The sequence below is a fragment of the Centroberyx affinis genome, unplaced genomic scaffold (assembly GCF_046629955.1).
Source record: "Centroberyx affinis isolate AG114_WGS23_722 - 3 ecotype Tasmania unplaced genomic scaffold, CSIRO-AGI_Caff_v1 ptg001515l_1, whole genome shotgun sequence".
Classification (NCBI taxonomy): Eukaryota; Metazoa; Chordata; class Actinopteri; order Beryciformes; family Berycidae; genus Centroberyx; species Centroberyx affinis.
Genome location: NW_027279979.1, coordinates 71,872 through 93,934, shown reverse-complemented (window position 1 = coordinate 93,934; position 22,063 = coordinate 71,872). Strand labels below are relative to the sequence as shown.

The 22,063-nt window shown below is 41.8% G+C and overlaps 1 protein-coding gene across 1 annotated transcript; it reads left to right on the top strand.

Annotated features, from left to right (window-relative positions):
• The first annotated feature begins 3,596 nt into the window (after positions 1–3,596).
• On the top strand, positions 3,597–21,490 carry syt8 (synaptotagmin VIII). The gene is made up of 9 exons (XM_071527286.1): positions 3,597–3,605; positions 7,140–7,299; positions 11,398–11,561; positions 13,629–13,724; positions 15,168–15,335; positions 15,776–15,943; positions 17,469–17,586; positions 18,842–18,975; positions 20,668–21,490. Exons 1-9 carry the CDS (start codon positions 3,597–3,599, stop codon positions 20,899–20,901), a joined length of 1,251 nt encoding a protein of 416 aa, XP_071383387.1. The 3' UTR covers positions 20,902–21,490.
• The last annotated feature ends 573 nt before the right edge of the window (positions 21,491–22,063 follow it).

Genomic DNA, 22,063 nt, shown 5'->3' with positions numbered 1-22,063 from the left:
CACTTTTCAGGAATGATCATTTAGTGTTTTTGGATTAAATGTAAATGTAAAAAAAAAATGTAATTTTATCAGACAATGACAATTTTATGTTGTGTACGTTTACAGTCTTCCATGTGTGTGTAACATGTCCGGATGAAGCTGTCTGTTGTGACTCGAGGCTTGTTGACTCTTCAGACTCGTTTTTGAGCCTCGTTTCTGTGACGATGAAACAGTCAGTTTTAAACCTTCTGACTTGCTCTAGAGCAGTTGTTCTCAACATGGGGTCCGGGGACCACCAGGGGTCCTTGAGGGGGTTCCAGGGGGTCCCCAGCAAATTGATGAATTGTTGAACTTCAGCATTATTTAATTTACAAGAAGTTAACACAGTTAGAGAATGTAGAAGAATGACTGTTCTGATCAGAGTTTCTCTGTTATCTCTCTGCCTACAATACAGACAGTCATGGGATTCTGGACAAAAACATATAATAATAATAATAATGATAATAATAATAATAATAATAATGAACTTTATTTATATAGCACCTTTCAAAACATGGTTACAAAGTGCTTTACAATAAAAACAGAACACATTAGAAGCACAGAGATTAGAATGAACTAAAAGCCATAAAAATAGACACATTATAAACACAAAGGGAGTAAAAACACAAAATTAAATTAAAAACAAATAAAAATCAAGTAAAATAAGGAGGCAGCTCAGGTAAAATCAGGAAATGCTTTCCGATAAAAGTACGTTTTAAGAAGAGACTTGAAAGAAGACGCTGACTCAGACAGCCTGATTTATATATATATTTATATTTATATCTGACAGTAAAAATATTCTCAGATTTGGGTCCGAGAGACAAAATCTCAAATCTCATCAAATGGGGGTCTGTGGCTCTAATGTGGACTGGATTAGGGTCCTGGATATGAAAAAGGTTGAGAATCACTGATCTTTATCATAAACTGATGCAGACGACTTGAGTGCAGAAGAGGAAATGAGCGGTTTTGTTTTCTCTGCTTCATCCCAAATCTCAGCAGACTCTTCCTCTGAGCCACCAGCCGGTCGGTCAGATGATTAAACAGAACAGACTCCTAAAGCAGGCCGGCCACCTGAGAGCAGGCCGACCTCCAGATTCATTTACTAGTATTTATCTGCTGGTCGGTGTTTCAGAGGGATTGTTTTTTGTTTAAGATTTATAGTTTTTATTATTTTCTTTTAAAGAAGCCATACACAACATACGCAATGTAAACACCAATGCAATACAAAGACAAAACCATACATAAACAGTACTTGAGAACAACCCCCTTAAAAGGATAATGCATTGGATAAAGTAGACTTATGTTACATTATCGGTAAAAATGTTATTGCGATATCAGTCAGGACATTTTATTACATTATTGGTCAAGTTATTACATTATTGGCTTTTTATTACATTTTCGATCAAGTTAAGTGCAAATTTTATTACATTTTCAGGAAATTATTACATTATTGGGTGCTACAATTGTCTTCCATTCACACATGACTAGTTTGAGACCCAGCATGAGCTGTTTGAATCCACTCTGGGACAGAGATCCCTGAGAAGAGAAGGATCACCTAAAACAAATAGTCTAGGAGAGAAGGGAATTTTGTATCTCTGAATACGTTCAATATTCCCACTCAGAAGTCTCGTATGTTAGGGCAGTCCCATAACATGTGTGTTTCAGAGGGATTGCTCATATTTTTTGTTCCCTGCTGATTGCGGTGGAAACAGTCTGTGGGATGGGAGGGAGGAGGGAGACGCTTCCTCCGCCTGATCAAACAGTTTCAGTGGTGTATTGTGGGAAATGTCCGGTCCAGAGTCACTTCCTTCCCCTTCCTGTAACTCCCCTCTGTCTGAGCGATGTGGATCAGAAAGGAGTTTTCTCAGCCTTCAGTCTCCTGACCCGCTGCTGCAGCGCTGACATGCCGACATTTCTGTAAAGCTCGTCATCAGTGAGTAAAACACTTTGCTTAAAGGATCAGTTTGGTGGTTTTGTTCCTCTGTAATTCCTCTCTTCATCCCTGCAGCTCTTGGACCCACAGACAGTATTGTCTCCAGAGTCAGCTGTCAGTTGAAGCAGAGTCAACATATCTCCAAAAAGCTGTTAATATTGTCTCTGGGTTCAGGTACTACAGGTATAGAAGACACTAATAATAGATAAACTTTTCCTTTAAAGTGATAATCTGCTTGGTTCTTGTTTTGTCTCCACGCCGCCGACAGCTGTGGCCGGAGGTGTTATGTTTTCAGGTCGTCCGTCAATCCGTCCCATTCTCATGAACACGATATCTCAGGAACGCCTTGAGGGAATTTCTTAAAATTTGGCACAAACGTCCACTTGGACTCAAGGATGAACTGATTAGAATTTGGTGGTCAAAGGTCAAAGCTCAAGGTCACTGTGACCTCACAAAATATGTTTTTTGGCCATAACTCAAGAATTCATACGCTAATTATGACAAAATGTCACACAAATGTCTAATAGGATAAAATGATGAAGTGATGACATTTTATATCCAAAAGTTCAAAGGTCACCTTCACTGTGACATCATAATGGTTTGCTTACCACTGTAGCTGAAAAAACGATCTTGGGTCATTCTACAGAAACGGTGGAAGTGCTGTCACTTACTTTTGCAGACACCAAAATCCATGAAGTTGACCTGATAATCACATTAATTATATATGTTCAGTAAACAAAGACTGTCCTTGCAATGATAAAACAAAGTTTACTGGCGGAGGCACACAACCATGAGGCGGTTATTTCTAGTTTTTCTTGGTTTTGGCGACTCTTTGATGATCAGCGGTTGTTAGTTTGGTGTCGGCACTGACCAACATCATAATAAAGACAGTCCATGTAGACTGTGGCTAATAAACTGTAAACCAACCAGTCCAAAAGAGAAAGAGCCACATCTTCATCGCTCCTCATCCTCCCAAGAGTGTTTTCCATCTTGGTTTCGCCTCAGAGACGAACGCTTTCCTCTGAGAGATTCATCTGTTCTGTTGATGCAGTTTGAGTTTCTCTTCTCTGTCTGTTCAGTCATGGTGGCTATCACTGCTCATGCTAACTACCCAGTTCTTCTTCTTCTTCTGTTGATTGCAAACAAACCGGAAACGTAAAACGCATCACTTCCTGTGCGGCAGGAAAGAGCGACCAGACACCAGGGTTGTGTTCGGAATCGGATACTAACCGCATACTAACGTACTATTCATACTAAGTGTGACGTGAAATTAAGTATGTAGTACGTTCCAACTGCATAGTATGTGAATTTTGTGTACGCGAGAAATGCCCGGATGTATACTAGATTAGCAAGAATTTCTGAGTATGCGCCGTGAGCTTACTGGATATACTCAACCGCCCCAAAATGCATTGCGTGTCTTCAGACATCACATTAATATACTGGGAGCTAGTGAGCTGATATTGTGCTAATACTTACTTCTGGGGGAAATCCCAAAATCAGGTTCAGTTGAATCATGTACCGCAGACGACGAGCTGATTGCCTCTGTCGTCTGGTAAGAGGCATGGTGGATAAAATGTAAAATGAAATGAATAAAATGTAAAATGTTAAAATGTTGATGGCGAGTGAACGTGATGCACAGGACGTTATGGTACAGGTAGGAAAACAAACGGGGGGACGAGGGGGCGGGAGCAGGGGAACGGGGGGGGAACGGGGGGGGCGGGAGCGGCGGCGCGCTGGTCTGGTTTGTTTACCTTCAAATCTCCGAAAACGTCGCAGCAGATTGACAAACAGGCGTTATTTGGATACACTGACCACATATTGGGAATCTACATGGTTACTTTCTCGCCTGAAAAAATATTAAAACTTACTAAAGTGACACATTAACAGTCGTAGAGCCAAAATTAAAACAGCTTTTGTCCTGCTTTAAAATTCGCGCTATCGCTGCCGGCGAGTGCGAAATGCATTCTGGGATACTTGGTTGTATACTACAGTGTGAACAGTCTGCATACTTCATTTCATAATTAGTAGGCAGTATGCAGTACATACAGTACATACATATTGAGTATGTAGTAGGCAGTACGTTAGTATCCGGTTCCGAACAAGACACAGCTGTTCAGAACAGACTGAGGAGAAGATTCATGAACTGATAGAGGCTGGATCACTGTGGAGAGAGAGAGAGAGAGAGAGAGAGAGAGAGAGAGAGAGAGAGAGAGAGAGAGAGAGGAGCAGGACAGACATTGAATTTATAACCTCCTCCTCTCCTCTCCTTGTCTCCTCTCTTCCTCCCCTCTCCTCTCTCCTCTCCTCTCTTCCTCTCCTCTCTCCTTGTCTCCTCTCCTCCCCTCTCCTCTCCTTGTCTCCTCTCCTTGTCTCTTCTCTCCTCTCCCCTCCCCTCCCCTCTCCTCTCCTCTCCTCTCCTCTCCTCCCCTCTCCTCTCCTCCCCTCCCCTCCCCTCTCCTCCCCTCCCCTCCCCTCCCCTCCCCTCCCCTCCCCTCTCCTCTCCTCCCCTCTCCTCCCCTCCCCTCTCCTCTCCTCTCCTCTCCTCTCCTCTCCTCCCCTCCCCTCCCCTCCCCTCCCCTCTCCTCTCCTCTCTCCTCTCCTCTCCTCTCCTCTCCTCTCCCCTCTCCTCCCCTCTCCTCTCCTCTCCTCTCCTCCATGGTGGGACACACAAACACACAAACTCCAGTTATAGTAGTGGGATAAGCTGTCAGTTGTTGAGTCAGATCTTGTTCTCGGTCTTGTCAGACTGGAGGAATAATTCATCTTTGGCTCTGCTTGCTGCCTGTGCTGTTTGTTTGCTTCCAGCTCTGTTGATTTACCCAAATCGACTCGTCAGGTCTGCTCAGGAATCCGTCTCTGCTCTCTGGGTGTTTTCCAGCAGCCTTGTTTGAATCTGGCCGGCGTTACATCAGAGCGTTATCACAGTATGAATCACTCTGTGTTAATGGGCTCAGCACACCCTCCGCTGTTTATCCATGGTGTCGCCCAGCAGAGTGTTCCTGGTGGACTGGGACAGACTGGGACAGGGTGTAACTCTGAGAAATAGCTGGTGTCATGTAGGGCTGAACGATTTTGAAAAAATATCTAATTGCGATATTGCAATTGCGATATGATTTGCGATATTAGAGGGAATGATCATTTTTACATCATTATTCTCATTTTCAGTGAAAAACGTATTAAAATGATTATGGTGTGATTTTTGCGGGGATCTGTACCAAACAAAGATGTTTTCTTCAGTCTGTAGAATATGATGTGTAGGCCAGGACATCTCTGCAGCACCACAATATTTACTTTAAAATGCTATTTTGACACATTTCGCCTTTAACAAATATTGTGCCTCCTGCGATTTGAAAACTGCAGCAGGCCATATTGCGATTTCAATAAAATTTCGATTAATTGTTCAGCCCTAGTGTCATGTGAAAAAATTGTAACTCCAGTTTTGGTGATTTTCATGTTTTAACTTCAGCTGAAGGATCCCAGGCTCCTCTGTGGGCTGAGAAATTCTTTCTCTTCTCCATTAATCTGCCTGTATAGCATGGAGCCCTTCAGTCATATATGAATATTGATCAATATTCATTGTGTTTATTACTATTTCAATGTTTTTGGGAGATCTGGATCTGTGATATTTGTAACATGGCTATATGGAAATAAATAGTGTTTTGAAGTAAAACTCCCTGTAAACAGTCAACATGTAAACAGTAAACATGGCCAAAACATGGAGACCGCCTGAGTATATCTTTATACATTCAGTTGCATTATTACCCATGGGATCTTGGTTATAATGGTGATATTGCCTTTGAAATTTAGATTATATACTAGGCGAGGATGAAAATCTTATTGTTTCCTTTATTGCATCTCCATTTACTCTGGAATGGTAATAGACATAGGTTTACTTACAATGGATTCAAATTCCTTAGCTTCTTACCTATCAAAGGAGACAAGAAATATGCATATAGGCCTTATGGTTGAGGAGCTATTCCTGATTTAAATTTGCGTATGTTATTTTAGGTGTTTTTTCCTAGGGCTAGGGCTTAACAGGTTAACTTCAGCTGAAGGATCCTGGCTCCTCTGTGGGCTGAGAACATTCTGTGGCTCTTGGTCTGATAAAACTCTTTCAAAACCCCAGTGGATAAACTCTAAAAGTCATGTGGTTAGTTTGGAGTTACGAGGTTTTCACCTGACTATCAGCAGCCTTCTTTCCACAGACTGTAAGCCAGACGGAGTAGTGAGTTTCTTCCCCCCGTTGTCTCCTGAAGGGCCGTGTTAGAGCCTGGAGTTTACGTTCGCTGCCATGTTGTCATCAAAGATGCTCTATACATACAAAAATACATACATATAAATACATATAAACTAGTCAATTTGTTAAACTAGTAAACCTGTTAAACTAGTGAACTTGTTAAACTGGTAAACTTGTTAAACTATTTGTATTTGTATTTGTATACTTTATTATCCCCGTGGGGAAATTTGTCCTCTGCATTTGACCCATCCTATACACAACACTAGGAGCAGTGGGCAGTCGCAGTACAGCGCCCGGGGACCAACTCCAGTTCTTTTTGCCAGTGCCTTGGTCAGGGGCACTGACAGGAGTATTAACCCTAACATACATGTCTTTGATGGTGGGAGGAAACTGGAGCACCCGGCAGAAACCCACACAAACACGGGGAGAACATGCAAACTCCACACAGAGAGGACCTGGGACCTTCTTGCTGTGAGGCAACAGTGCTAACCACTGAGCCACCATGCCGTCTAGTAAACTAGTAAACTTGTTAAACCAGTAAACTTGTTAAACTAGTCAATTTGTTAAACTAGTGAACTTGTTAAACTAGTGAACTTGTTAAACTAGTGAACTTGCTACCTTGCTACCTCTTCTGCTATATAAGTAAAAGTAACTACCTCTGGACTGAAAACTAAAGCTGATCGAGACTTTAAACTGTGGATCGCTCTTCCACTGGACTGAAGATCTGAGACTGTTCAGACTGGCCTTCGTTCAGTTGTTTCAACAGGAAATGCCTCACATTACAGAAGCAGCACACTGTCAAAATGCTGTTTCCTTGTGACTTCATCTAACTTTACAGTTCCTGTTTCTGATGAGCTGTAACACTTTGCTTCACCACTAGAGCGCAGACTGACACAACAGTAGTGTGTATGTACCAGAGTCAACACTAACTCCCCCCCCCTCTTGTTTCAGATCTCACCCCCCCCTCACCATGCCTGCCGTCCCCCGCCTGCTCCCCTCCCCCCCACCCATCCCCCCGCCGTCACCACCACCAGCCTCACTAACTCCACCACCACCGGCCCCCCCGACGCCGCCGCCGGCTTCATCAACGACCTGCTGGACAAGATTCCCTGTAAGTGACCCCTCCTAACCCCACCCACCTAACCCCACCTAACCCCACTCAACTCAACCCCACCTCTAACCACCCATGGGTGTCAGCTGGGTGAGGTAAGGTGTGGTTCTCTCTGTAGATCTCCGCCTAATCGAGTCCAGATCTGATATTTTGGTTTTTTATCAAGGAGACAAGGAGAGGTGGAGAGGAGACAAGGGGAGGAGAGGAGAGGAGAGGAGAGGAGAGGAGAGGAGAGAGGAGAGGAGACAAGGACAGGAGAGGAGAGGAGAGGAGAGGAGGAGAGAAGACAAGGAGAGGAGAGGAGGAGAGGAGAGGAGGAGAGGAGAGGAGACAAGGAGAGGAGAGGAGGAGAAGAGAGGAGAGGCGACAAGGAGAGGAGAGGAGGAGAGGAAAGGAGAGGAGAGGAGACAAGGAGAGGAGAGGAGAAGAGGAGAGGAGAGGAGGGAGGAGAGGAGACAAGGAGAGGAGAGGAGGAGGTTATAAATTCTAGTCATTATAATGGAGAGTGAGGATCAAGCAGAAGATGCCAGAAATGTGCAAAATTTACATCAGTTTTGCCAAATCTAAAAATTCCATCAGGCAGCATCAGGACCAAAGTTCCTCTGAGCTGATAGTTTGGTGACCTGTGAATAATCATTTCTCATATTAACCAGATAATAATATCAGTCATTGCTCCAGGAATTTCATCAAAATAATCAGGTTTATAAGTTTTGTTTCATCAAGTCCGGTCCAGTTTATCTCTACATTCCTTCCATCACAGTCTGTCTCACAGCTGACCTCCATCTAACTGATCAACAATCAATCACAGGATCAATACCAGGCTTGGGGCCATTCATGAACTGAATTGAGAATGCATGGGAAATTCCAATTCTATTTCCTGTAGGTTTTTTCAAATTCCAACGGATTCTGTCTCTTCGGATTCTGTCTCTTCCTCAGAATCTACCTACCTACCTCGATCCTCACTCTCCATTATAATGACTAGAATTTATAACCTCCTCCTCTCCTCTCCTTGTCTCCTCTCCTCTCCTTGTTTCCTCTCCTCTCCTTGTCTCCTCTCCTCTCTGCTCTCATCCTCTCCTCTCCTCTTCTCTTCTCCTCTGCTTGTCTCCTCTCCTCTCCTTGTCTCCTCCTCTCCTCTCCTCCTCTCCTCTCCTCTCCTCCTCTCCTCTCCTCTCCTCTCCGCTCCTTGTCTCCTCTCCTCTCCTTGTCTCCTCTCCTCCTCTCCTCTCCTCATCTCCTCTCCTCCTCTCCTCTCCTCTCCTCTCCTCTCCTCTCCTCTCCTCTCCGCTCCTTGTCTCCTCTCCTCTCCTTGTCTCCTCTCCCCTCACACACCTGTCACTCAAAGACTTTTAGGTGCACAAAAATAGTTTTTCTTTGTTTGTACAACATGCAAGTGAAGCTGCTCAAACCCCAGCAGAAATAAAGAAATAAAGAAATAAAGTTCAACTTGACACTTTATCCCCAGGAATTTAGTCAGAATAACGGGGTTTAGAAGTTGTAATTGATATCAGATTCAGGGACTCTGCCAGAGCTTAGGGTTTAGTGGAACCCCCCCCCACCCCCGCCCCCAAACACACACACACAAACACACACACACACACACACACACACACACACACACACACACACACACAGCAGCTGTTCCCTGCTGTATCTAATTCCACAGCAGGAGCACATTTCTTCCTTCTCCGTTTCCACTTGTTCCCAGTTGATCTCCTCTTAATCCTCCTGGCTGTGCTCTTGCTTCATGCTTCACATCAGTGTCATAGCGAGGCTCTCCGCTCTCACAGCAAAGGCAGAGCAGAGATATTTCCTAGAAAAGACTAAAGCTTGGGCTTCAGATCACTGTGTGGATGAAGAACGGTTATGTGCCGCCTGGACAGTCGCAGCAGTCTGACGTCTAAAAATACAATTCACCCTGTCCGTGCACAAAAGGTGTTAGAAATGTGTTTCCCAGCAGAAAGGATCAGCTGGAGGAGACAGGACTAGAAACTAGAAACTGTTTTGTTTTTTCTCTCTCTTTATCCCTTTACTCCGCTTTTCCTTTTCTTTTCTTTTCGGTTTCTTTTAATATTCTTTTACTTATTTTATACTTTTCCCCCTATTTATTTAACAGTATTACTTGATTCAATTACTACCTATTGATTTGTTCATATTGTTTTGTTCTTTCTAATCTTTTTTTGGGGTTTTATTACACTATATTGTAATTATGTATGATTGTTATTAAGGGAGACACTCCATAAGCCCCTCTGGGTTTCTTTGGTCTTCCTTGCACATGCTCTTTATGATGTTGGTATACATTATGGATATTTTGTTTGAATTACTCTTTTGTGCTAAATAAATAAATAAAAAAAAAAAACAAAAAAAAAGGAAGTAGTTTGGCAGTGGACAGTCAGGGTGTGGAGGTCGGGGGGCGGCTGGGCGACGACCCGGGTTCTTAACCTGAAGCAAACTGTTTCAGCTGCTGAACTGAAGCGTTAGCGAACCTTGTCATGTGACCGACAGGTGGAAATGTCCAGTCCAGTTCCTGCTGTTGGACCAGAATCCTTTACTGGAGGAGGAACCTGAGCTGAACTGGATTCCTGTCAGAAACATGGAGGCTGGTTCAGCCTCATTTCATTACATTTTGAGACTTTGTATTGGCTGAAACGCATCGGCCAGTTTTAACTTTTCAAATTGCCAAAGTAGAATAAAGGCTTTGAACTTTTGCACAGCACAGCAGAGAGCCTCGGACCCTCTTTGAATTTTACTACAGTCTTGTTCTGAAGTGGATCTGTTGATGGTTTCTTCTGGTGGAGTCATTCCTATGTTCCCAGGCTCCTATGGTCCCCAGATTTATATGGCACATAATGGGAACATGACAAAGGGTCCTATGTTCCCCAGTTCTAGGGTTAGAGTTAGGGTTAAAATCAAATAAAATGATAACCATTTTGTTGTGTTTATATAGCTGTTTTGAAGCCTTGTTCCAATAAAAAAAAAAATTGGATAATATTTATGAAATATTTTAACTTGAAACAGGTCAAATTTGACCCGAACACAATAGGAGGGTTAATGTGTGTTAACAGAATATTGAACTGGGGAACATAGGACCCTGGGAACATAGGAACTTGGGAACATAGGACTTTGGGAACATAGGACCCTGGGAACATAGGACCTTGGGAACATAGGACCTTGGGAACATAGGACCTTGGGAACATAGGACCCTGGGAACATAGGACCTTGGGAACATAGGACCTTGGGAACATAGGACCTTGGGAACATAGGACCCTGGGAACATAGGACCTTGGGAACATAGGACCCTGGGAACATAGGACCCTGGGAACATAGGACCCTGGGAACATAGGACCTTGGGAACATAGGACCTTGGGAACATAGGACCTTGGGAACATAGGACCCTGGGAACATAGGACCTTGGGAACATAGGACCCTGGGAACATAGGACCTTGGGAACATAGGACCCTGGGAACATAGGACCCTGGGAACATAGGACCTTGGGAACATAGGACCTTGGGAACATAGATACGCTCCCCTTCTGGTACTAAGCAGCGCTCTTCACCCTCGCTCTGTCCCAAACAGATCGGTCCTGAGCTCAGTCTGTTCTGTTCTGTCCAAGGTTATCATCGTTAATGAAAACTAACAAAATAACGAAAACTAGGTGTGAAAAAACATTTTCGTTAACTGGAATAGAAATAAAAATAAAAACGAGGCTTTACAAAAAAACAATAAGTAACTGAAACTGTATTGTATGATACTGTGTGTTTACAAAACTAACTAAAATAAACTAAAATTATAGAGAAAATGTCTTTAGTTTTCGTCTTTGTTAATTTATTTCATACATAAGCCTAATATTTTGAATTTTTGAATCTCGCTCCTTACAAATACCCCATATTACAAAAAAGACTAAAACTAACACTGAAACTAATAAAAACTAAACTAAAACTAAGCATTTTCAAAAAATAAAAACTAAACTAAACTAGCAAACCCGCTTTAAAAACTAATTAAAACTAAACTGAAATTGAAAACAAAGAGTCAAAACGAAATAAAAATAAAAACTAATGAAAAATGCAAAACTATAATAACCCTGGTTGTGTCCCACAGTGCCTCGGTGGGCCGTCTACGCTCTGTTCGTGGCCGGCGGGCTGCTGCTCCTGCTTTGCTGTCTCTGCATCTGCGTCAAGTGCTGCTGCAAGGGGAAGAAGAAGAGGAAGAGGAAGGAGCAGCTCAACCTGAAGGCGCTGAACGGGAAAACCAGCACAGCGCTGGTGAGAAACTCAAACTGAATTGAGTTCGTTTGAGTTTTTGATGCTCGAGTTGAATTATCGTTTGCAAAAACTGAAATTGAATTGCAGGATTTGAATTTGTATTGTTAAATTTTAAACTGAATGTGCAGAACTTTTTTTTAAGATGTCAAGAGTTTACAAGCTTAGCTAGCAATTTTTAGCTAGTTCACTTTAGGCTAGCTATAATTAGCTATTCAACACTACGAAACCAAACTCCTTAATTTTATCTCTGAAATATCCTTAATTTCTCCATTACATAAACAGTAATTATCCATTAAAAATAAAAAAAACTACGGTTAGTATCATGGGTTTATAAGGGATTTATTCATGAGTTGATTCATGAAGAGACTAGTAATTAAGGGATTTTTCATGCCTTGGTTTACAGGTTATTAATGAGTTATTAATGGAACGTTCCTGTCTCCCTGAATTTTTCATTAAATTAGAAGGTAAGAAGTCAAGGGGGTGTTTAAGGAGGTTTCGATGGGATCTCTTCCATTAATTTTAAGGGGATTTTGCATGAATTAAGGGGTGAATTAATGTAAATTCATGAAAATGTAAGGTTATTTTAAGGGATTACTGGTTCGTACAGCAAACTACAGAAGTTGGATATCTTAGTCACATACAAACTTCAATAGTCACATACAAAATATAATAAAACTAAATCACGTCTCCAGCAACCTTCTGTACTATTCCAGCAATATTTGTCCAATCCAACATGTTAGCTGGAGTGAATTTAGCCCTGATGCAGGAGCCTTTGGTCGTATCGGTTGTTGTCCCGCTCCATTAAGGATTCTACCTACAAAAGTCGGAGAGCTCCGTAAAGAAAAAACTATGTTGAATTTCACTGAGCCAGACAGATTTACATAATCCTTCACTTGTCTACTTGCACTGCGCTGGCTCACGCTGCATCTCCTGTGCACAAATAAACTATAAAACGTAGTTAAAGACAAGTATCTCACAAATCTCCACTGTAATGAAATCAAAGATGGCCGACAGACGCATTAGTGTGAAGGTATTTCTCCAAAGTCATATTGCACTGGTAGGTGAAATGTGGTCTACACAAAGACGTAATTTCAACACATTTAATGTTTCATTTAAAATGTCATAAATATGGAACTATACAGGCTGTGTGCTGCCAACAAGAAGCTTCAGGACATCGTAATGGGAGAACTTCTATACATTAATGTAAAATAAGAAATTGCGCTTACTGCTGTAACGCAAGTACTGACACTGACAGTTAAGTGGTGTATATACTAAGGGTTATATACTAAAATATTTAATACAAAATGCAGCGTGCTCCGGTAGCCTGCTGGTTAAGATGCAAACCTCATAACAGCAATGTCTGTGGTTTGAATCCAGCTGTGGACTTTTGTCACATGTCTCCCCCCATCTCTCTCTCTCCCTTTATTTTTCCTGTTTGAACGTTGAACGTTCACATTTAGACCATATTTCACCGGTGTAATATCCCAGTGAAATATGGTCTAAATGTGAACGTTCAGTCAACGTCTTCAAGTAGTCGGTGAAAAAACTTTCACTGACCATAGTCATTTTTTAAACGTCTTTTCAACGGAAAAATGCTCACTGGGAAAGGTGATATATAAATGAAGTTTAGAATTAAAGTTTAAGATTTCTCTACGAACCAGTAATCCCTTAAAATAACATTTTCATTAATTTACATTAATTCACCCCTTAAGTCATGCAAAATCCCCTTAAAATTAAGGGAGTTATTAATGGAGGAGACCCCATTGAAACCTCCTTTAACACCCTTTAATCTTGATTTTTAATTTAATGAAAAATTCAGGGAGACAGGAACTTTCCATTAATTTCCATGTAATAACCCTGAAACCTGCACAAAAGGCAAGAAAAATCCCTTAATTACTATAGTCTCTCTGTGAACCAACCCATGAAGAAATCCCTTATAAACCCACGTTTATGTAATGGAGAAATTAAGGACATTTCAGGGATAAAATGAAGGGGTTTGCTTTTGTCGTGTTTATTATTGTTTTATTGCTTCATTAATATGTTTTTATCACTGAACCTTCTTTCCAGGTCCAGCCTGATGCGGAGGATGTGGACTACGGCTCGACCAAAGACCAGAGAGGAAAGCTGCTCTACTCTCTGGAGTACAACGGTGCTCAGTCAGAGGTGAGCTGATGAGCACGGACAAGATGAGATGAAACTTTATTGATCCCTGAAGGGAAATGAGGTTGATGCAGCAGCAGATAGTAATAGGATACAGCAGGGAAAAACCAGCTCCAGAGAGATGCAAATCTGGATCACTTCATCCCTCTAGGTCCAGATCTTTCTGTTTCTGTTGTCAGACAACTGAAACATCATAAAAAAACAGATTTGATCGAGGCTCACAAAATGCTAACAGCACAGAAATTACTGTTAGCCTTGGTTAGCCAGGTAGCATTTTGTGACCGTCGATCAAATCACTTTTATAGACAGCCTAAGTCCCTCCCCTTCCGCTGTCCACCATGGGACCTTATTTTGGAAAAAATATGTATGGTAGTCAATGGCGAGAGACAAATAATTGTTTGCTCTCGTTTGAATTGTGCCATGAATTACACATATGATGTTTTGTCAATTTAAAAGATAATTTTGCAAGTCAAGAAAGTCGCAGTTTGTGGTAAAACTGTTGAAGTATCAGACTGTGAAAATACATAATTAGAAAGACGACACACCCAAAAGTGCCGTAAGTGACGTCATAACTTTCTCTCTCCACAAGCTGCCCAGAGCCTGATGCTCAGTCCCTCTCAGACAGCAGGAGTATTATACACAACCTGGAAGGTAGACAGTCAGAACGGGTTTAAACTGGTTTAGGATAGTTTCAGTACAGTGGGGGCTAACGTTAACACCATGCCTGTGTGTTTCCTATGTTTCCTTCATGTTGGTGTTGGTGAGACAGAGATGTAGTTCACTGAGCGCTTTCACACAAAACTAAACGTTACTTTACTGTTTTACGACAAGCGCATTAACGGAAAACACAAATGCAAAAATCACAACACAAATGCAAAAGCTACAACATAACAAAGTGAGCAACAACGGATGTTGACAATGAAACGGGCCGACTGTTATTGCCTGCACATGTGGAAGAGGAAAGTTCTTGCCCGTTTGAGAAGTAAGTGAAACGTTCGCAAGCTAACTATGATTACAATCGCTATGGGATTGTCACAAATGAGCAATGTTGTTCTCAAACGGGCAAGAACTTTCCTCTTCCACATGTGAAGGCAGTAACAGTCGGCCCGTTTCATTGTCAACATCCGTAGTTGCTCACTTCCGTTGTTATGTTGTGGCTTTTGCATTTGTGTTTTCTGTTAATGCGCTTGTGTTTTTCGAATTTGCAAAGCGTTTTGGATTTGCAGTTCGTTTGACACGTCTCGGCCACCGTATATATCAGACAGGTGGAGACATGTGGGAGCCGTGTCATTTATCTGTCATGTATGTAACTGACCACTGTACAGATCACAGCTCTGTCAGTACAGGGAGGGACTGACATCACTGACCGTGTTCAGCTTGTTTCTCTGATGCTGCGTCTGCTAACTGATCAGATGGACTCCTGTCTGTCTCTTGTCTCCCTCTCAGCTCACTGTGGGGATCAAACAGGCGGACGGGCTGAAGGCCATGGACCTGGGAGGAAGCTCCGACCCGTACGTTAAAGTCTACATCCTCCCCGACAAAACCAAGACCTGCGAGACCAAGGTGTTCAGGAGCACGCTCAGCCCCGTCTTCAACGAGCACTTCACCTTCCAGGTAGACGATACACCGTTTTTCCATATCAGACCAGCAGGTTTACTGTTCTGTTTTCTGTGCAAACACGAAGCCTTTCTTCTGCATGTTTGCTGAACTGCTGCTGCACTTTGGCTGCAGCCCCATGGGAATTATTTAGAAAAATCAAGTTTTGCTTTCTGTTCAGCCGTTGCAAATTACAAACTAAAAGATGATTCTTCTGGCCTAACCTCCTCAGGCAGGTTGTTGTATTTATCACTGTACTTCACTTTAAAAAAAAATTATATTTATTTATGCATTATATATATGTATTAAGCCCTGTCTATCTTCAATCAATGCAAAATAAAAATCATCCACAGCAGACATTTCAGCATCCAGGTCTTTGTCTTGTGGTGGGAAAATCCAGCCTGTCAGTCAAAAACTGTCTCTAACTGTCTCTTAACCTGAACCGTCTGTCCACCCAGATATCGAAGGCTTCCCTCGCTGAGTCGACGGTGGTGATGCAGGTGTTTGACTTCAACAGATTCACCAAACACGACATCATCGGCGAGCTGAGGCTGCAGCTCGGAGACGTCGACTGGAACCACGTCATCGAGGAGTGGAGGGAGCTGGGAGAGCCCGCCAAGTTCGAGGTCAGACCGCTGCCTGTATCTCTCTGAACATGTGTTCCCATACAACTACTTTGTACTTATACTCCACTACATTTTAGAGGGAAATATTGTACTTTTTACTCCATTACATTTATTTCACAGCTATAGTTACTAGTTACTTTTCAGATCAATATTTTATATTTAAAACATTTGATCATCTTTATAAAATAACTATAAAATAGCATTGTCATAGATTAGACTACCCAAAAGTATAGCTAAATTGTTAAGATTAGCTTCACGTTGACAACTTTAAAATGCTGCTTACATGTACATGTCAATAAATCAGTATTAATATTCCAATAATTTATGAAAAATATAACTCTCTAAATGGGGACAGTTTGCATAATGAGTACGTTTACTTTGATACTCTAAGTACATTTTGCTGCCAATACTTATGTACTTTTACTTAAGTAAGATTTTGAATGCAGGACTTTTCCTTGTAATGGAGTATCTTTACATTGTTGTACTGATACTTTTACTTCAGTAAAAGATCTCAGTACTTCTTCCACCACTGGTTCCCATTACACTGTACAGTTTTTACATCACATTCTGACAGTGAGATGTGGTGGTAAGTATAAAAAAAAAAGAAAACTATGGGGTTAAACTATGACTAGGACTGTGCAGATGTGAACATTTCATAATACGATTATCGTGACCAAAATTATCTCTATATACGACATTATCTCAGTAATTACTAAAAACTTTAAAAACAGTACTGTAATATGCTTCAATTACTTAAAAACGAATTTATTATATCAATCACAAGACATTTGACTATTTTCTTAATAAACAAAATGATAAAACACTGGTTTAGCTTATAGAAACTGCAAGGAGAGTTTTGAACAACACAAAAAATCCAAATAACAGCATCTGAAATAAAGTCAAATGCGTCTCAATTAAATTTCAGCTGTCCTGCAATACTGTGGTCACAGTAATAAAAATGAGTGTTATTACCGTGATATATAGTAATACCGCTTATCGTCCCTAACTTTGCCCTCCAAATAACCACCAATATAAACAAAAAAATCTAATATATTTTCATTCAAGCTTTTTCTTCTCCTATAATTTTATTCTTCTCCATAAGAGACCCCCATCTACATTAGTTCGGGACTGTTTAGTATGATGTTGTCAGCCTAAAAAAGTGGTAAACTATTATTTATTTTTAAAACCGGATGTTTGCAGATTCTGAAAATGTCTTAAATAATATATTATAAATAATATAATATATAATATAATAATCTCAAGGCCTAAAAGGTCTTGAACAAAGCTAACTGCAACTTCAAGCATTTCAAGTCTTACATTTGCTTTTCAAGGTCTTACAGTTTCTTGGTGCGCTGGTTTTCTGGTAAAATAGTCACACACAGCTACAGTATATTCTGACATTCACAATATTCACATTTAGTTAATGGTATTATATTTCAACGGCATTAAAAAAGAATAGACTTTTACGTTCTATGTGTGTGTGTGTGTGTGTGTGTGTGTGTGTTGTAATGTTTGCGTGTTGCAGGAGGAAAATCTCGGGGAGATCTGCTTTTCTCTGCGTTACGTTCCCACTGCCAGCAAACTGACTGTGGTGATCCTGGAGGCCAAAAACCTGAAGAGTATGGACTCTGGAGGATCTTCAGGTCGGTCAGAGCTGAGAGACAGAAACAATTCACTCTGAAAAAGCACCTTTCCTTTTCAACACATTCATCAACTACTGTGGGACAACACATGTTTTTTTTTAGGCTACTTTTCAACAAAACATGTTCTTTTTTTTTTTCATAAGTATTTTTATTGGAAAACATGATATCAAAAACAATACCGTAGTAGCCGTCATAAAAACATGTGATCCATTTTCTTTTCTTTTTTAGACAGAGTAAAGAAACAAGACATAAACAAACAAAAATAAAAAAAATAAAAAAAACCCTCCCACTAATGAACCAAAAAATAATTAAAATTAAGTAAAATAAAATAAGATTAACACATATACAATTGCTTGATGCTCATCACACACTGCTCCACTGCACAATGAATTATATATACAGACTTAATTAAACATGTTCATAGAGCATTTTCAGGTGACACAATGTGCCTTCTGGCGGCCATGTTGGAGGTCCTCAGCTCTGTGAACAGCTGACTGTGTTTCTGTCGTCTCAACAGAATTGAACAGACGGTTAATTTCTGTCTGTTTCTGACTGAACTGATCATTTCATCACTGATCCATCTGATTGATTTAGTGTTTAGATAATGTCAGCTTGTTAGCTAGCTAACCATAGCATCTGGTCAGCTAACCATCACTGTCTTGTTGTTAACACATCTGATTAGCACAGTAGCTAACGTAGCTAGTAGCAGCTAGCGTTAGCGTGTTCACATTAACATCAGTGTGTTTGCTGGCTAGTTAGCTAGCTAACAGTTTGTTCAGGTTAACTGAGCTGACTCTTCTCAAGCTCCAACTCTTCATGTTTTGGAGTAGAGACTAGGGCTAAAGACAAGACAGTTTACTGTGTCACAGTAACCTACATTTGGAAACAAATCCACCTTATCACACTATTCACTTTTACTGAGAACGTTACTGAATGGATCTACAGCCACACCACAACAAGCTGACTCAGCTGCTCTCTGCTTCTAGCTGCTTCATACACATTTACACTTTATTAACTAACACACAGTTCTACACTGTTCCTCCATCATGGAGACGCAACTTGAAAGGCCATATAACAAAATGTCAGTATGCAATGCTATTAAATACGTTTTGTTGAAAAGAAACACAAATGTGTGTCACCCCAAACTAGACACACTGATTTAAAATAATATCTATATTTTACAAGTTACAGATTGCAGGTGCACTGAGGAAGGCTAGATGATAACTGAAAGATTCATCCCACCTCCTGTCTGTAGATCCCTATGTGAAGGTGCAGCTAGCTTTGGACAAGAGGAAGTGGAAGAAAAAGAAGACGTCCATCAAAAAGAAGACGCTGAATCCTTACTACAACGAATCCTTCACCTTCGACGTGTCGTTTGACCAAATCCAAGTGAGTATGACTGGGTTGAAATTTTTCATAAAATCTCTCCAGGGCGATGAACAGGTTTTTTCATCCCTCATTTATATATCAAGGGACAGGTTTGTGCTCTTTTTCATCACTACCCTGCTTCACATTCACATATTAACATTCATACCATAGGTTGATGTTCAAACTGATATCAGACGTCACTTTCAAACATGAACGTAAGTCGGATCTGAGCAAAAAAACAAACAGTATCCACACAGCAGCCAGCTGTGTTGCTCTTTTCACCTCTTTTCTAAAGCTTGTTGTCAAAAGCTCCTCCCGCTCCATTCAGTAGCTTTACATTTTTGGCTGGACCGCAACAGCGGGGCCAGCCCTGTAAACGCAACGAATGTCTGTCACTCACTGACTGAGTGATGAAGTTCCACCATTGGTCGGCCGTGGCACGTGGCACGTCATAGGATCACAGAGCCAGAAATTTAAGTTTCGTTTTCTCCGGCATCCTGTTTCTCCGCTGAGATCGGGAGCCAGTTTCTCCCACACAGTAAGCAGGCTGACCAATATCATGCATGTAAGCTGAAGCTAACTGAAGCTAAAGTAGAATCTATACAATTATATCATATCGCCGTTTATTTTGATGCATATGCTCTGTTCTGTCAGCGGAGAGAGAGACACAGACAAGCATGGAGGTTTCGGCGCCGAGGGCTTACTGCGGAGTTTCCCGGGGGCACGGTGCCGGCCAGTGCCGATAGCCGGGCGCCGATTTGTTCCCGGTGATCCGGCCGAGATTTCGGCGGGGGTCCCGACGCCGGTGTGTCACCGGGTGTCCGGCGAACGGCGTTTTTGGCACTGATGGGTACCAGAGCGACTGGGGCTTGGATCAGGAGGATCAATGTGGGCCATTGGTCGGCCGTGGCACATGGCACACCCATACACGGTCCAGCCATATACTAGATTTTGACCTAGTCTTGTTTTAAAAGTAGCTCGTCTCCTCCCTCGCTGTTTAAAAGCGGCGCTCTCCCCCTCCCATTCCTGAAAAACATTCTTGTAATGGCGGAATCGATGAAGCGAGCGAGTAAACTTGTTAAACTAGTGAACTTGTTAAACTAGTAAACTTGTTAAACTAGTAAACTTGCTACCTGCCTCTTCACTTGTCATTGTGGGACATGTGACCTTCAGCAGGAGAAAGATCTGGCAAAGCGAGACTGGTAACCGGTGACACTTCTCCGTAACATTTAGCTTAGCTGTTAGCCTTTATCCTTTGTCCTTAGGGGCCTCTTTAGTCCAGTCGCTTTGCTGTGCTCTATTTACAAATGTGTTGCGGTTTCTGTCAGCCTCTAGTGGTTGGAAAATTGTTTAGTGCAGCGTTAATTATCCAATCAGGCTGAACAGTTTGGCTCTGAAGTTGTATCATTGTTACTTCCATCCATTGTTACTTAGCTCATCATTCACATTCTGTGATGCTTTGGGTCAGTCTCTGAACCCATTGTCTATCGGTCAGACGACGATTAGACTCTGGGGGCGACGGCCAATATTTGGGGGTTTACGGTGTAGCCAGCGGACATCCGGGCCAAGACTTCCTCTTCCGTGCGGCGGCCATTGTTTACAGTCCGATTAGCAACTCGAGACGCGAGAGTCGAACGTTTCTCCACAGCCGACTGATAGACGATGGGTTCCGAGATTGGCTTTGGGTTGACCTGTGCTGGCTTCTGTCCACAGAGGGTGCACCTGGTGATCTCGGTGTGGGACCACGACGCCATGACCAGGAACGACGCCATGGGGAAGATCTTCCTGGGCTGCGACGCCTCGGGGAACCAGCTGCGGCACTGGGCCGACATGTTGTCCAACCCGCGGCGGCCGGTCGCCCAGTGGCACAGCCTGCTGCTGGCCGCACAGGTCAACTCCACCCTGGCCCTGAAGAACAAGATCCCCTTCACCAACAAAACCTTCTGAGAAGAACCAGACAGCGAACATCTGGCTTTCAGAACATTTCAAAACATTTACAGCATCTGTGCTGTTTTTATGGCATTTTACATACGGGATCGAATCTATTGAATCTATCTGATAGACAATAGACAATACAGTTTTGTATTTTACATGAAAGATTGACATTTCTATATTGATATCAAACTCTAATGAGGTCTATGATGTTTTAGCTTTGTAGCAGTGGTTCGCAGTCGAAAATAATCTGTAAATGAAAATGGTTTCTAACATCTTTTATTAAATACGTAGCAGGGGAGCGCACGTCTGTGTCCTTTTTCCTCCCCTGTGCCATATTTAATAGAAGATATTAAAAGCAATTTAGTCTATGGACTGTGTTTTTGAGTGGGAACCACTGCAACAAATCTTGAATAACCAAGTAGGATCATTCAAGATTTGTTAGTAACAGTGGACCTGGCTGAGCACGATGCCTCTGTCTGAACTCTGGTCTGATGCTTCACCAGCAAACCTGAACACCAGTGACTCAGCACATTTTCAGCCACCCATGCAAAAGATCAAATCCTGTCTGATCAAGTCCTTTCTATCTGGACTGTATGATCACCCTCAGTTTTGAACAAACTTAAAATATTCTACAGTTTGCTGTAATGTGTATTAAATACTGTGTTTTCTCAAAGGTGTCGGATTTAATGTGTCCAGATCTCAGGTCAGCAGTGATCCTCAATAATCCTTGGGGTGATGATGGACCAGAGGTGATGGAGGTGGGTTTGTGGGGAAAGTAGGCTTGGGCTGATATTTGATAATATTCAAATATTGCAATATTTTCCACGGTATGGTATAATTATTATTATACCATGGTCTGGATGAATACTCGATTCTGATTGGCTGCAGGGTGTCCATTAATTCCTGATAATGGACTCCTACTAAGTAGTTCCAGTGAAACTGTCTGTTCACCGTTCTAAATTAATGCGCTGGCTACATAGTATCAGCCTGTATCTAAAATGAGTAACCATAGCAACAGGGACGCAGTCAAAGCCTCCGTTTACAATTTGTATGTTTGTGAAAATCTTGATATTGATTTGGGGACAATGACATGGCTGATAGCTAGCTAGTCTTGTTGTTAAACATACTGTTAAATTATATTTACTGTTTGTTATTGACTCTGAATGTTGCTAGC

Coding starts and splice junctions, on each gene's coding strand:
- syt8 (XM_071527286.1), top strand. Junction 7,300..11,397: donor CCTGCTGGACAAGATTCCCT/GTAAGTGACCCC, acceptor TGTGTCCCACAG/TGCCTCGGTGGGCCGTCTAC. Junction 15,944..17,468: donor GAGAGCCCGCCAAGTTCGAG/GTCAGACCGCTG, acceptor TGCGTGTTGCAG/GAGGAAAATCTCGGGGAGAT.